This window comes from Calidris pugnax, unplaced genomic scaffold (assembly GCF_001431845.1).
Source record: "Calidris pugnax isolate Ruff unplaced genomic scaffold, ASM143184v1 scaffold81, whole genome shotgun sequence".
NCBI lineage: Eukaryota > Metazoa > Chordata > Aves > Charadriiformes > Scolopacidae > Calidris > Calidris pugnax.
Window position 1 is genome coordinate 6,521,834 of NW_015090880.1, and position 14,478 is coordinate 6,536,311.

At 39.7% G+C, this 14,478-nt stretch overlaps 1 protein-coding gene across 1 annotated transcript in view; it reads right to left on the reverse strand.

The window, feature by feature from the left end:
- FAM19A1 (family with sequence similarity 19 (chemokine (C-C motif)-like), member A1) overlaps positions 1–14,478 on the reverse strand; it is a 225,601-nt gene that overhangs the window by 37,523 nt on the left and 173,600 nt on the right. Inside the window, exon 2 of the mRNA XM_014946607.1 lies at positions 5,538–5,678. Coding sequence (XP_014802093.1) covers positions 5,538–5,678 — 141 coding nt within the window. The remainder of the gene's footprint in view (positions 1–5,537; positions 5,679–14,478) is intronic.

The window sequence follows — 14,478 nt, forward strand, 5'->3', positions numbered from 1 at the left end:
ATGAGCTAATTACTCTGCATCGTCACTGCCAGTTTTGTTTTTGCTCGCACTGAAGTCAGCACCTCTCAGGATCTGGCTGCAATTTCAGAGTGGCTGCAAGGGCAATTCAAGAAGACACGTCTCTGGACAAAAGCAAAGTCTTAAAATATTCCAGTACACAGTTAGGCTTCTCTCTCTCTTTCTCCTCTTTTAACAGTGCACGTGATACCCTGTGAATTTTTTTTTTGAGCTTACTAAATGGGTGTCAGTGGGGAACATATACAATTTTTCCCCTCCTTACAAAAGAAGTCATCTGAATTCAGCAAATCAAGAAAATACAAGTCTTCTGCTCGGTTCCAGTGGTGCTGCAGAAGGACGGGGTTATAGATTTTCCCAGGAGTGTGGAATAATTCACCGACCCTGCTCGTTATTCATATAGACAGTGCATTAATAATATGGGACCCTGAGATCTCTTCTTATCTAGGCTGAAGCACAGCTAGAAGGATGAGAAGCCGACTCCTTGGATTTCAAAAAGCATTTTTCCCTCCTTTCTTCAAGAAATAAGAATTGATTGAAAGTGTTTTCACAGAGTGTAGGGAAAAAAAAGGCTTTCTGGTGATACCACCTAAAGTACACATTAGATAAATAGAAAACTATTGGCTTTGTGACTGTGAACCGTTTTCACTTGATGTAAGTGCTGATAGATACAGGATTATATCTAACAAAGCATTTACTAAGGACCTGACCCAAAGTCAATAGGAGTCTTTCACTTGACTCTACAGGGCTGGGATCCTGCACTCTCTCCAGGGAGAGCCAGGAGGTCTCTGTGTTTCCTGTGCCCATCTCTGAGCCGGCAGGAGCTGGGATAACACGGGAGCTGTGGGAGGGTACGTGGGCTGAGCAACAGCTTTGGGACCCACCAGGGGTTACACTGCCCCTCTGTACTGCAGGAACACAGCGCCCTGGAATTATGAATGTTCACTCTACTGTAGGCATCTTATCCATAATTTAAAAAATAAAATAAATTAGCTCATGGCAACAGGGTTCCTGCACTTACCGTCTGCCCAAGGAGTGACACAGCAGGCATGACCTTTTCGTTTGCAGGTCCTGGGTGAGAGACAGGAGGGCAAACACCAGCAAAGGGACCACGTGCTGATGAATGCCATCCTCTCTCTGCTCCCACTACCGTACATTTAAAAATAAGGATGTGGAGTACCAACCATCCAGCAGCACGGCTGGAGAGCTGTGAGGTGCTGGCTCAGAGAGGCATTAAAAGTCACAGTGCTCTCAACGGTCATTAAGCCTTGTGTTTAGTTTGTTAATGCTGTCCTGATGAAGCCTGATGTAAATTCACAGGGCCACACGGTGGCTAGTGATGGATAATCCTCAAACTAATAGAAATCTGAAGTATGTATGTACATGCACGTTAATATTTCATATATTACGGAATGATTTGAAACTTGATGTGATCCAAAGCCAGTCTGGGAGAAAGGGAAATACTGGATTAATTTCATTTTATTGTTCTGTATCAGTGAGTGATTTTCCTTCCACTGATGCATGGCTGGTATAAAATAGGACAACAGCAGGCCATGGAGAGTTAAAATACTAGTCCTTCTGCCTGAGAGCTAATGCTTCAAATCCTGTGTTGCAGACAACATGGAATCGGATCATCTCAGGTCTCTGCAGAGACCTTTCTTACAGGAATAATTTAGAGAGAGAGAGATATTGCACAGCATTTCGGTAGCACCTTCCTTTTTCCAAATTGGTTTTGACCAGTGTTAAAACCACCTCATTTCCTGAAAGGACTGGCAACATGCACAACCTGCATGAAAGTCCCTTTGTGGCTGATTTGAAAAGCCAGTGCAGGTGCTTTTCTGTCGTCCAACAAATATCACAGATAATTGTGAAAGAAATACTGAGGTTGCCTCTAAAAGAGTTTTAAAAAAGACTGGAAGAAGATTGAAGAGAAGGAAACAAAAAAATCAAGCATTTAAAAACCAGCATGAGAGCACCATTAACCATAACACAGTAAACTTTAGTATGGATGAACAAATTATGTATTATTCAAAGGCCTTGAAGAACACACAGACATAACCACCTACTGACTGTACAGAATGGTTCAATACCACTGTAAACGATACGGCACAAAGCACATTATTCACAGTATAAAAGTGAGAGGATTAACATTATAAGTATCTTGTATTCTTATTACATTTTTATAGCAACTGCATGAAGTATTAGAACTGAAAGAATAAACTGAAAAAAAAAAAATAGACTTGAAGTAGTGGTGGGACAGAGGCGGTAAAACCCCAGAAACTGGCATCTCTGTTTTCATGACAAGACTTTGCTTTTGTTTTGCTCTCACTGTTGCTACTACATAATTCATTGGTGACTGAGGCAGGTTTTAGGACAGTGTCTACTGAATGAGCAGCAAGGAATAATTTATAACTTCAGAGGTTGCCACAGCCTGGACTCACTCTACTTTTTTAAGATGAGGCTCCAAAGAAAAAAGTTTGCTGGACTTGGCAGGAAGCGATGCTTGGGAATACATGGCAACTTCCCTCTCTTCATAGTACCAATAACACAAACTCAGCCTCAACTTCAGGAGGAGGACTGCATATGTGCATCCTATGTACTATGATGGTGTGCTACCCGTGATGAGATCTCACAATGAGAGGACGAAGGAACCATTTATCACTCCTGATACTTATTAAAAAGGTTAAGCTGACTCCCACGTATAACTATATTCTCTCTTAAAGAGAAAAAAAAAGCTAGCTCTCCACACAGTCCCACCCACGCAGCCCAGTGATGTCCTGGAGCAATGGCTGGTAGGAGTGGAAGGCAATGCAACCTCTCCTCTGTAACATGAATTCAAACTGTCAAAGCATTAGCCTTGATGAGGTGTTTCCTGATAAAATTGGACTGAGAAACACCAAAAGTTTGATTCTGATCCCATTAAGTCACAGGTTTGGCCTATAGTATGACCAGGTTCAGCTCCGTGAAATAGCCATCAGGTGGAGATGACTTGAGGTAATAACCACAGATGGGAGTCAACCTGCTACGATGGGATCGCCCAGTCCTTGTCACCTCTCAAAGGTGATCAGTCTGTTTGGCTGTGAGTTTATTGCTGTACCTGATCATCCATAGGTTTTTAAGCAGTGGATCCAGCAATCCTTCTTAATGATAGATTATGGTTTCAAATTGTATACAGTATAAAATCCAGTGTGAGATTAAACAGTTTTAATCCTTTCAGTATGGTAGGTAAAGAAGGTAAAAAGTTGCAGATGACCTTTTGAAATGTCTTCACGTATAAAAGAAACAGCAAATCCCAAATCTTCATGTGAGTTGAAGCACTGACGTCAATGGGACTCCCACGGGAAGTTTTGGGAGTTTTGCTTTAGTGAGAACAGAACCACTAAATAGGTCAAAGTTTTGACTTAAAACAGGTCAGTATGTCAAAAGTCACAAAGCAAAGTCTAGGATAAAACAAAGGCCAAGGAAAATGCCCCTTTTATTAATTTTTACGAGGAGCACATTGGGCTTTTGAACTGTTCACCAGCCATCTACAAAAGAAGCTATGGGCTGACTACAACAACTAAACTTGAAAGGGGAAGACATTCCTTTGTAGTTCATGTCTGCTGTCTTTGAAGTCACTGTGAGTCTTACCAGTGACTTCAATGGGACTAGCTTTGCACTTTTATATCAGCCATTGTTTTATCCTTACTTCTTTCAAAATTCCAGACAATAACATTTCTTTTTATTGTAATCCTGACAGAGCAATTAGGCTCCAGTCCACACCTGCACCCAACTTTTTTTCTTAACACAGCATTCTTTGAGCTCCTCTTCTCTGAACAGAATTATGAGATCTGAATTAATGGTGTCTCTCTGCTCTCTCTGGTGCCTCTGTTTTTCATGACCTGCTGAAGAACATGAAATTCTTCAAGGCTTGTACAGCTGATCTTCGGTTAAGACCAGCTGTAGGTTTTACCTACGGTTTTATGAGTGTGCTCAACAGAAAAAGAAGAGCTTCTTTTCATCAGGGTAATTAAGCAATAACAGAATGACAGAATATGGATTAAAGTGTAATCATTCACAGGTGCATTCATAGCGTGTTTTTAGTCATGAGTTCAGAAGCTCAATCGCATTCCCGGTGTAACAAGCTATGAGTTACTGCTCCATAATTTAAACATTTGAAAGCATTTTTGAAATACTAAAAGATTTTCTTTCTACCTTTAATATATAAACCAGATATGTACACACCACAATTACTTGCTGAGAACACATGAGGTTTTCATCCCTGCAAGGCACCCTGAATCTCTCATGTTTTTAGTGTTGAGTGTGCAAGCCTCAGAGCTTTGTCTACACATTCCACTGTGTCCACTAATGCTCCCCTCTAACTTTGGGCTACAACTGGACCAGACCATGCTCCCTTGCTGAGCCTTTGCTGCACACATTTGAGGAAAGGCACCCAGAAGAAACCATTTTTCCCAATGTTTGCTTGCACAGCTCCTCCCTCTCACTCACTTGGGGGGAAGCTGAATGCCAAACCACAGACCCAAAGAGGAAATGTTGGGTGCTTCCCAAACCTGCAGGTTCACCACTATCCCTGGAAGTCCAGCCAAAGCAAGGATGAGGACAGCCCAGAGCAGAGCCCATCTCAACTCTAGCTGAAATGACCCCTGGTTCTTCAAAGCACCTTTGGGATGTTATAAACAATGGCACGAGCTGTGTACCAGAGAGAACAGCGAGGAATTTTTATGAGCTATTCTGCTTCACAAAGCTGCTGCACGGGGGAATTCTGCAACACAGAGTGGCTTGTTTGGCAAGGGTAACTAATGGGATTAGTGCCACTTACTCCTCATCTTTCTTATGCAATTTATATTTTGCTAAGCACTTCCAAGCCATGGCTTTCTCCCTGATTGCTCCATGTTTTCACCCTGCCACGGTGGCAGTGGAGCCCTGGAGAGGAATATACCCTGTGGAGCTAGACCTGTCTTGAAACCCAGACACAAATAACATGGTGTTTTTCCTTCAGCAAAAAAATCCCCATGACAAGAAACTGCACCAGTGATTTCAAAAGATAAAGATTTTTTGCCTAGCTTTTTGTAATGTTTGTTACAGGATAAGACCACAGGATTCATTTATTTATCTTTTTTTTGCCACTGACTAAAATGACTAATTAAATCAAAATGAATGGCTGTTGTCCTTTGAAATATTTATGATTTAAAACCAATGTGGCAAAGGGGGAGGCCCTCTGAAGTGACGTAATTTTGTCCAGTTATTTATGAAGGGCTTGATCCTGCCACAGAATCTGTTATATTTATCTAAGTGCCTGTCCTGTACTCCCCTTTTTGTGAGTAAATCTTAACATAGCCCATGTGCACAGAACTGTGCACCAAAGTAGCAGTCAAGGTGGTGTAAATGTATGCTTATGTTTATAGTTTTTCTGTTACGTTAAACAGAGAACACAACAAAATTCCTATGCAGAATCTATAGACTTTAAGCTATTTACTGGATGGTACACAAACAGAGACATATATACAGGAGGAGCTACTTGCCATCAACACAGGAAGGTCTGTTTCTTGTAGTCCCAGCCACTTTCCCAGGTAGACAGGAGCATTTTACTGTTTGTGATCTTTCCTCAATTCGATTCTTATTACAGCATCTGTGTGCTGCTATAACTTCACACGTTCCTCCTTCTGGCAAAAAAGAAGAAGAGAAAAAAAAAAAAAAAAAAAGAAAAAGAGAATATTGACACTCTGATTAGGAAGAGCAGCAGTGGCTAATCAAAGCACCCAGGCGTGCTCCTGTCTGTCTCTGCACAGCTTCTATACAGGTGGGATTACAATGTCATTTTTCCCATTATGTGTGCTCCTGAATAAGGCAGGTGCTGCAATACTTCAGTTTTAATAGGAAACGCAGATAAATGTCCCTCTACAGTAGATATAGCTTGCCAATCCTAGATTAGAAGCTTCTCTGACATCAGCAGAATTTTTGGCTTAAAAAATGACTGTGTCAGGGTCTGGGCCTGAAGCAACGTAGGTAACGTACTACAGTAAATGTGCAACAACTGTTGGTTGATTTTATGCTTGTAATATTGGAGACCTCTTCCCTCAAATGTTCTCTCGCACAAGGACAGGGGCCAAGGGAATCCATGTAGAAATAAGCTTTTTCTCCAAATATTTGATTCTATGCCAGTACTCAGCCCTTAGGGGATGACAATCAGCCTCTCCAAATTACAGGATGGTCCAACAGCACTCCCTTTGCTGTCCCACTTGCTAAATTGGCAGTTTTAAGTCAGGAAACCTTCCCATTGTGTGCAAGACCGCCAGGTTTAATTTGTCTTCTCCCTAATTGTTCTTGATGAACATTTGCAATAGTTTGATTAGGTGGAGAACACAAAGAAGTGATAGACCAATAGATGGTGGCTTAGATTTTATGAATAACTGGTTTGTGGCACATGCTACACACAGAAATGAAGTGTCAAGTGTATTATTCCCACTCGTCTTCGCAGAGCAGTGCATGGAGATGAGACATGACAAAGGGCTAATGCACTGCCCGAATTATTTCTTGATTCTTCAGTTCAGATTGTATTTAGCTCATAATCACCAAGTATTTAATTAGTGCCAGTCTGTTCCCTTCACATGGTTGGCTACTTGATGATATTGTGGCATAAATTTGGCAGGATTTGTTTAAATTTAGTACAAAACATTGTACACAGTTTACTAAAGACCAGATTATGTAAGAAGGGCAGGGAGGAATCTCCCTTGACTATATGTCTTTAAGGTCGTATGGTGGTGTGCCACCAGGTGTAACCACAGTATTAAGCGGTACAACAACCAGCAATGAACAGGGACTCCGCAAAGTGTGGAAATGTTTTCTAATATTAAATTTTCAAACCACTGACCTTCCTGGGTGGGTCGGTGGATGAAAAGCTGTGAATGTCCATTAGGGTAAATGATCTTAGGTTGCGTGGTCATGGGGTTAAGCACTGATGAGTTTGCAAGCCTGAGACAATAACTCTGCAGTAAATATTTAACTCATCTGGAGAGAAGTGCTGCTTCATATATTAATTATTAGGTGTATTTGGCCTGCTGACACAAGCTTTTTGAAAGCCAAAAGGTGCCACAGAAGAGAGATCCCAACAATTCAGAAAGCCATCATCTGACAAATGGTCTTTTAAGTGTCTCTTGGGAGTAAGAGGAATTGTGACAATTAACTTGGCCCCTAACGCTTGTATTTTTCTATGAAGTAATTCTTCAGATAAACTCCCTGCTCCCCCATCCAAATCATATTGAAAGCAATCAAAAGATTCTCATTGGTTTAATTTATCTTACGGTCATGCCCTAAGAGAAGAAAGATTTGTGATTTTATTGATTGCAACCTCAACAATAAAGATAATGCACGCAGTAATAAGCATTCCTAATTTTAGACTACATAAACTGTGTGGTAAATATCTGTGAATAAACTAAATGCTTAATTTTCTCTATTAATTTGCTGTATGAGTACTAATAACCACATGAGCTAGTCTTGCTTATTTGGTTATCTATTCAAATAATGGGCTGTGGTGGATGAGCTTTATAACACTTTCAATTGTTATGTGGAAGCTCAAGTTGCTGCAACAATAAAATTTAACTCAAAGTGTATAGTTGTTTAGGAGTGGCAAAACATAATGAAACTACAAAAGCAATGAAAAAACACCTTTTTTTTAAACACTAGACAACTAAGTACATTAATTGGAACTTTTATCTGCATGGATTATACGGTAATGTAAATAATAATAATAACAATAACAAAAAGACCCTTCCTAGTGCTGACACAAAAGAGAAAATTCCATCTCACGTGGAGAAGGCTATGCATGTTACACACCCTGTTTTCCTGGAAAATTTGTTTTTTCCATTAAAGCACTTTTAGCCTATGAATGATTGTTGGATTGCATTGCGTGCAATGTGTTTTGCTGAAGCATATTTTACCAACCATGCATATACATGTTAGACTTTATAAAAGTTATACACAAAATGGCAATAGATAGACGTACCCAGATAAATACAAACAGACACAGTGAGACTAGGGAAAAACCTCACTGAAAAAGCACACTCTTGACTATGTTAGTCACAGAAAGGTATATATCAAAAATATATTGGGGTGTGTGTCTGTTACCACTTAGATCTGTATTTCAGCTCCACAAAACAAGCTAGAGCAGGGAGAGGTACTTGAGCCAACCATCAGTTTCCACTGAAAAAAATTTAACATGTTCAGACATATATGTGAAGTATCTTTTTATTTTGTGATTTTTAATTTTAATTTCTAACTTTTTTGGGGGGGGTGGTGGTGCCAAGAAATACTGTAACACCAATATATGAGGACTTCTGCTCCTGACCCAGTGTTTTTTTTTCCTCAGTGCTTCATTTAGACTATGGGAAGACCTGCCAAGATGTTACAGTGCTGGGAGTCCTGAAAAAATGTGAATTATTGACTGGATAGGCTGTGAGTGCAGCAGAAGTTAAAATCCTTGTCACAAAGAATAGAAATGTCTTTTTTTTGGAATTTTATGGTCGATTGAGCTAAGGTAGCTTCTGGCTTTGTTTCCACAATAACAGCCTCATCCAACTCATTGAAGTCAGTAGTGGATTTGCCATTGATCTTAAAAGGAGAGGGAAGGGCCTTAAAATCCTCTAAGTAAGAGTCTTCTGAATGTTTTGTTGACAGTTACACTTTATGAAGTGGCTGCTTTATCCACCTGGTAAGAAAGATAGCTTATGTTTTTTAAATTCCTTCCTGCCTCAAGAAAATAAGAAAAAAGATTAGAAATTAAATAGGAACTTGCAAATCAGGAATAGCTTTGCTCTTGCAAGAAGATGAATGAAAATGTTCTAACATGACATGTTCTCTTCACACCAAGCTTGACAGTAAGAACAGCTGACCTTTTCCAAGAGCTCAGTTCACAGGATGCCCTGAACTTGGCATGAAGGAAATGTGATGCCTACACCAAAGCAAGAGGGATGGAATTGGCTGCTGGGGAGGATTCTGGGCTGTTTTGACTCTGCTCATATTTCCTAGCCTTCCAGAAGTCTTTGTTCTGCACAGGCTTAAAATACAAAACTGCAGAAATTGTACATCATTCTTACTGTAAAACAGGAACAACCTTTTGTTACTCCTGCAAATGGTTTAATTCTAATTGGAGGACACTAAACTCCTGAAAACATGTTCATTTTTTTTCTCTGTTATAAAGCCACCTTGAGTTTACCCACTGCAGAGTGAAATATTTTATCATAAGTATGAGCCTACTGTGGGTGGCTGTGATTTAAAATATCTAATCACCTATAGGGTCTGAGTGCATGCCTGCCAGAAGCCAAAAAGCCATCTTATAGTCATCTCTGGTTTTTATATCTCTAGCTGAGAGATAATAACAAAACCATATTTTGCACCTCAAAATTATAACTTGCCTCTCTATTCTAGCCAAGCCTGAACTTACCAGTAAACAAACATAAAAAAGGCAAACAGCAGTACTGATTCGTGTTATACATTGTGGAAGTCATTAACTATGACTCAGGTAGCAAAACTTATACATTCTCTCTTTGACGGTGATGACAATTTAATAGTATTTGACTCTGCTGAGTTACATGGAGCATCCTGCAGCAATGAGAGAGGTTATTTATCAAAATGATAAACATGTTTTCATTTCCTCCTTGGCTGCATGTATGTGATCAGAAGTCTAAGGCCATCAAGAATTCACTTATTCTGGCCACCAGGCAGACATTAAGCTATTCAGGACCATCTGTGCTTGAAATGAGTTCCACTTAATGGACCTTCCTAGGGCAGGTCAGTCATAATGAATGCATGTGTGCATGAATGCATGAGCAAAGCACCACTTAGGTGAGACTTCTTGGGTTGTTTGGCGGAGGCACAGCCGGTTGATAGATAAGATATGCCTTTCTTTTTGGGGTCATACGCCCAGTGATTTTAGAATTCAGATCCTCTGTTACATTTGCTTCTATCTCATTGTCAACATGCCACGCAACCTAATCCAGTTGAAGGTTCTTGTAAGAACTCGTTCGTGTTACTCACCAAAAATTAGTGACACCCAAACAACTTCATAGGCTTTGCTGGTCAAATTCTGCCCTGTCTTACACCATAAGCAACCCACCACAGGAATATGAGCAAAGGAAATTATATGGACCAATTCCATCAACATTTCCAGAGAGTCCATAAGAATTATTACTGGTTTTCCTAGCTCTGTTTATTTATAGACCCTCAGATAGACAGTCTGTGTTCCAGTGTTGTCATCCTCTTTGGGGTCATATACCCAGTGATGTTATCCTGATAAATGCTTAAGTATGTGCAGATGTTGCTAGACCTGGGAGATCACAGAAAACTTTAAAGAGAATTGAAGTTCTTTAGACTTCAAGCAAATGTTTAACAACGTGACAGTAAAAAAATTCTTCAGACACTTAAAGACTTTCTGAAAAAGTGCCTACAGAAACTAACGGGTAAAAAAATTCGCACCCTTGCCACCTCATGTCTTTATATAAACATTGTAGAGAAAGAAAAGGCAACCACGTGATAACCATTTTTACATTTGCTAAAAAGAATTCGGATTTGGGGGCTGCAGTTTGAAGAGTTTGCAGTGTGAATAAGCTTTGGAAACTTCCCAGGTGTAATTAATACATTCATAAGCTTTAATCAAAATGTTTATGCCAGCTAATGTGCCAGAACTACAGACTACACTGCGCTCAGGGGAAAATACTATACTTTACTTTAAGAAATAATAAGCCACTACTATTTTACTCACAAAATAACATTTTTGCTTCTGACGGGAATATGTAACAGATGGAAAAACAAAGTCCCATGCTACTCCAGGAGCCACTTCATAAGCGAACAAATTAAAGACTCCTCATAGCCACAGTGCAATTACACTCCAATTTTTGTTTTACATATAATTCTCTGACATTCTCTATCTGCTCCAGAAGGAAAAGGATCAATCAAGCCTACAGCATGCATTTTTGTACACAGAGGAGTGTGGAGTTCTGCGCATGGAGAGTGACAATGGCTGCACAGCAACCAGACAGGGCTTTGGGTTTTTACTCATTTTTATAAGGTTGAGGGAAACTGTGCCCCAGATGCTAGAAGGTCATCAGTTCCAATAAAGCTACAAACCAGCTGAATTTGGCCCATGAGCTTTAAGTAGCACAAAGTTACCATCAAAAAATGGACCCAAGTATAAAAAGTCAGCATTAAGCCATAGTTAATTCTCTCTCATTATGATAACTGATACAAATGGATTCATGGGCTATTCATTATATATGGAGTTAAAATAATCGTGGGAATTTGTAATGAACCACACACACTCCGCAAGCCTCCTGGTTATATACCAGATTTTTTTTTTGCCCAGTAGATCAGGACAGACTGCAGTGGTCTGTTTCCTAAATTTATATTTACATTTTCATTAATATTCAGCATTTTCATTGTTCATTATGTGGGTTATATATTATTTTCAGTTTGGGAAGGCTCTATGCAACTGCAGCAACATAAGCGATTCCCGCTGTGGGTCATTAAGTTTTAGGTTGGGATATTATTTTCTCAAATGTTGTTGCTGTGAAAGGGTTCTGGAGGCACAGGGTAACTCCTCTAAAGAAAATGCTTTTTGTTTACAAAAGACCAGAACAAGTAGTTCCATGAGGAGCGTGGCTAGTGAAATTTGGTTTCCTGTGGATTTGCATCTTGTGGTTCTTTTCAAACTCCTACCGCAGCTTCTTCCAACATCTAGGTCACTTAAAAGAGTGCTTGTGGAGCTCACAGCTCAGCCAGGAGACCATGGGACTCCTTCCTGGGGGGTGGGGCAACATTCCCATTCAGTTCAGGCCCCAATTCCTGTGTCACTGGTACAACAACCCTCTTTCTAGTAAGACCAGAAGAGTTACTGTCTTAGTTCATGTTGACCCATTGCACACGTGGTCTAGGTCTGGAGAAGAGCTGCTGGGAAAAGCAGGTCAGCTACAGGTGGAAATTAATTTCATACTAAGCCAAAGTTTTGATAGACTCTGGGACCAGAATTTGAAAGCTATGAGGGGCACTGTGCATTCAGCACAGGCATCAGCACAGGTTATTTATGGTGCTAAAGCTAATTTTCTAAGACCAGTTTTGACACAAAAGGCCATTTCCATGAAATCAAACTTTTCTACAAAAATCCATAGCAAAACTTTCTCTAGAGGAAAACAATAACTTTAAAATACTTTTTTCAGCAGAATGTTAATATTTCATTTGAATACTAACTCTCTTTTTTTCATTTGTATTTTATTCCCATTCAGTATAGTAGAGGAAGCAGGGATATGCAAAGCTCTAATTAGCACATGGATTTGTAGTCTTTTACAACTTTCTACTAATGCTCCCTACCATCAGCCACAGGAGGCTTTTTATCTGAGAGATTTACAGATTCTTATACTTACGCACAGAATAGACTCTGATCCTCAAGAACTGGTTTATTCACAAAAATTAAAAATAAGTATTTTTTGTAAAGGAGAAATGGCATGGATTTTACACTTGAATTCACAAAGAAAACCCAGAGCACACCAGCGTATGAGATGTGGGTGGATCTAGGGCAGGCTTATGGATTTCCATATCAAACCAATATACACACTAGAGAATAGGTCTTTCTACTAAAGAGCCTTGCAAATTGATCTCCTGAGAAATTTGCACAGGACCTTATTCTTATGCGTATTTAAAAGAAAAAAAATAATCAACAAAAAACCCTAAAAAACCTCTTAAAGATGAATCAAAGGAAAAAATGGTATCCAGAAAAACAAAACAGTCTTCTAGCAACTATTGCCTCTGGCACATTGCATCTCAAACGGGAGCGCAATAACCAGCTCGGCTGAGGCATTCCAGAGGACAACGGGGCAGGAGGGGCTGGAGAGGAATGCTGATGAGGAATCTGCTTCTGGCTGTTACTGAACCAGAGTTACAGATACTTTTAATTATGATTTTGCATGCACGTGTACAGTATACCCAAACGCAAAAATGAGAGAGTTTATGAGAAAATCCCACCTGTTGTGTGTGTGTGTGCTGGCCCCGACAGGCAGCAGAGCGGAGGCAATCAGGCAGAGCTGCCTGCAGAGGACCGTGCACAAACCCCACACGTTTGATTGCTTTTTCGTCACAGGGAGTATTGAAAGTGAATTGTAATAGGTACTATTAGCATTCTTGTATTGACGAACTACAAAAAAGCAGATATGTAACCCACGAGGCAGCCAAGAATCCAATGTTCTCTTAGTGGGGATAGCTTCAGTCTTTTAATGAGAATTTTTTTACATCAAAGGGAGATCAACTTACAGCCACTTTGAGAAATGGAGGTTAGAAATCAGAAGTTTGGGTGGGATTTACAGCTCTGCAATGCCATTAAGAAATGTATATGAAGAGGTAGGACTTTGAAAATTCAGAAAGAGAAGAGTGTTATTTTTGAGAAATAATTTAAGTTCCACATCAAAAAGGAATAAGCCTTACAACTCTAAATTTCATTGACTTTTAGGGAGATATGACACTCTTAAAGGTCTATATAATTTGTAAATGGGATTTTTTGGTCTAAATGATGTAGACCTAGTAAGGCTGAGCATAAAATCTGGAAGTATCTTTAGAAAATCTCACCCTTAGTCACTTAGGTGGTTTGGAAAAATGTAATATTTGAATTGTCAGAGAAGAAAAAAAAGACAGTTTGGGCAAAATAGGTGTAATATGCCTGCACTGAAGCAGTGCTCCTCCTATAACTTAAACTGCAGTCAGTGGTATAAAACTAGAGATTAAAAAGACCTACTATGCTATTCTGATCATTGCTCTGCAGCTGCACAATTCTTCCCCAGAACAAATTTTCTAGGTAACAAAGCTGTGGAGAAATGAACACTTCTGCTGCTGAGCAGAAATGAATATTTCCAATATTGGCACCTCTAGTTCCTTTTCAGAGCACAGTGAAAATCCAAAGTGGAATTAGGCCTGAAAATATCCTAATAACCAAATTTGGGTGAACCACAGAATATTGTTCTTAGGGCATCAAAATGTTGCTCTTCTAATTGCTGCCAGCAAAAGGCATCCAAAGAAGGGATGTTAAGTTATATGAGTCTTAGAAAAGGTACACAATGAAAGAAAGATAGGATAACTGTCTTTTCAGATGGAATAATTCGACTGATAAGAAATATGTGATTTAGGTACAGCTGCTGATGAGAAATGAATATAGAAGTGTGCATGAGCAGTAGTTAACTAGGAACGGATTTAGAAATTATTCTATGTCAACCATGCGAGCACTGTTTGGTCCTGCCAGAGTCTCGATCTTGCCCAACAGGCTTTGCCCAAGCACCTTGACGTTTCCAGTTCTCTAAAGCTGCCTAATCCTTTTATTAAATGCCTTTATCTTCAGCCTGCTCTCCAAATTGGGAAACTTTATTACTTTTCCCACCAACCTCAAAAGAGACCCAAAATTGCTTATTACACTCATAACATAACCTGTATTGT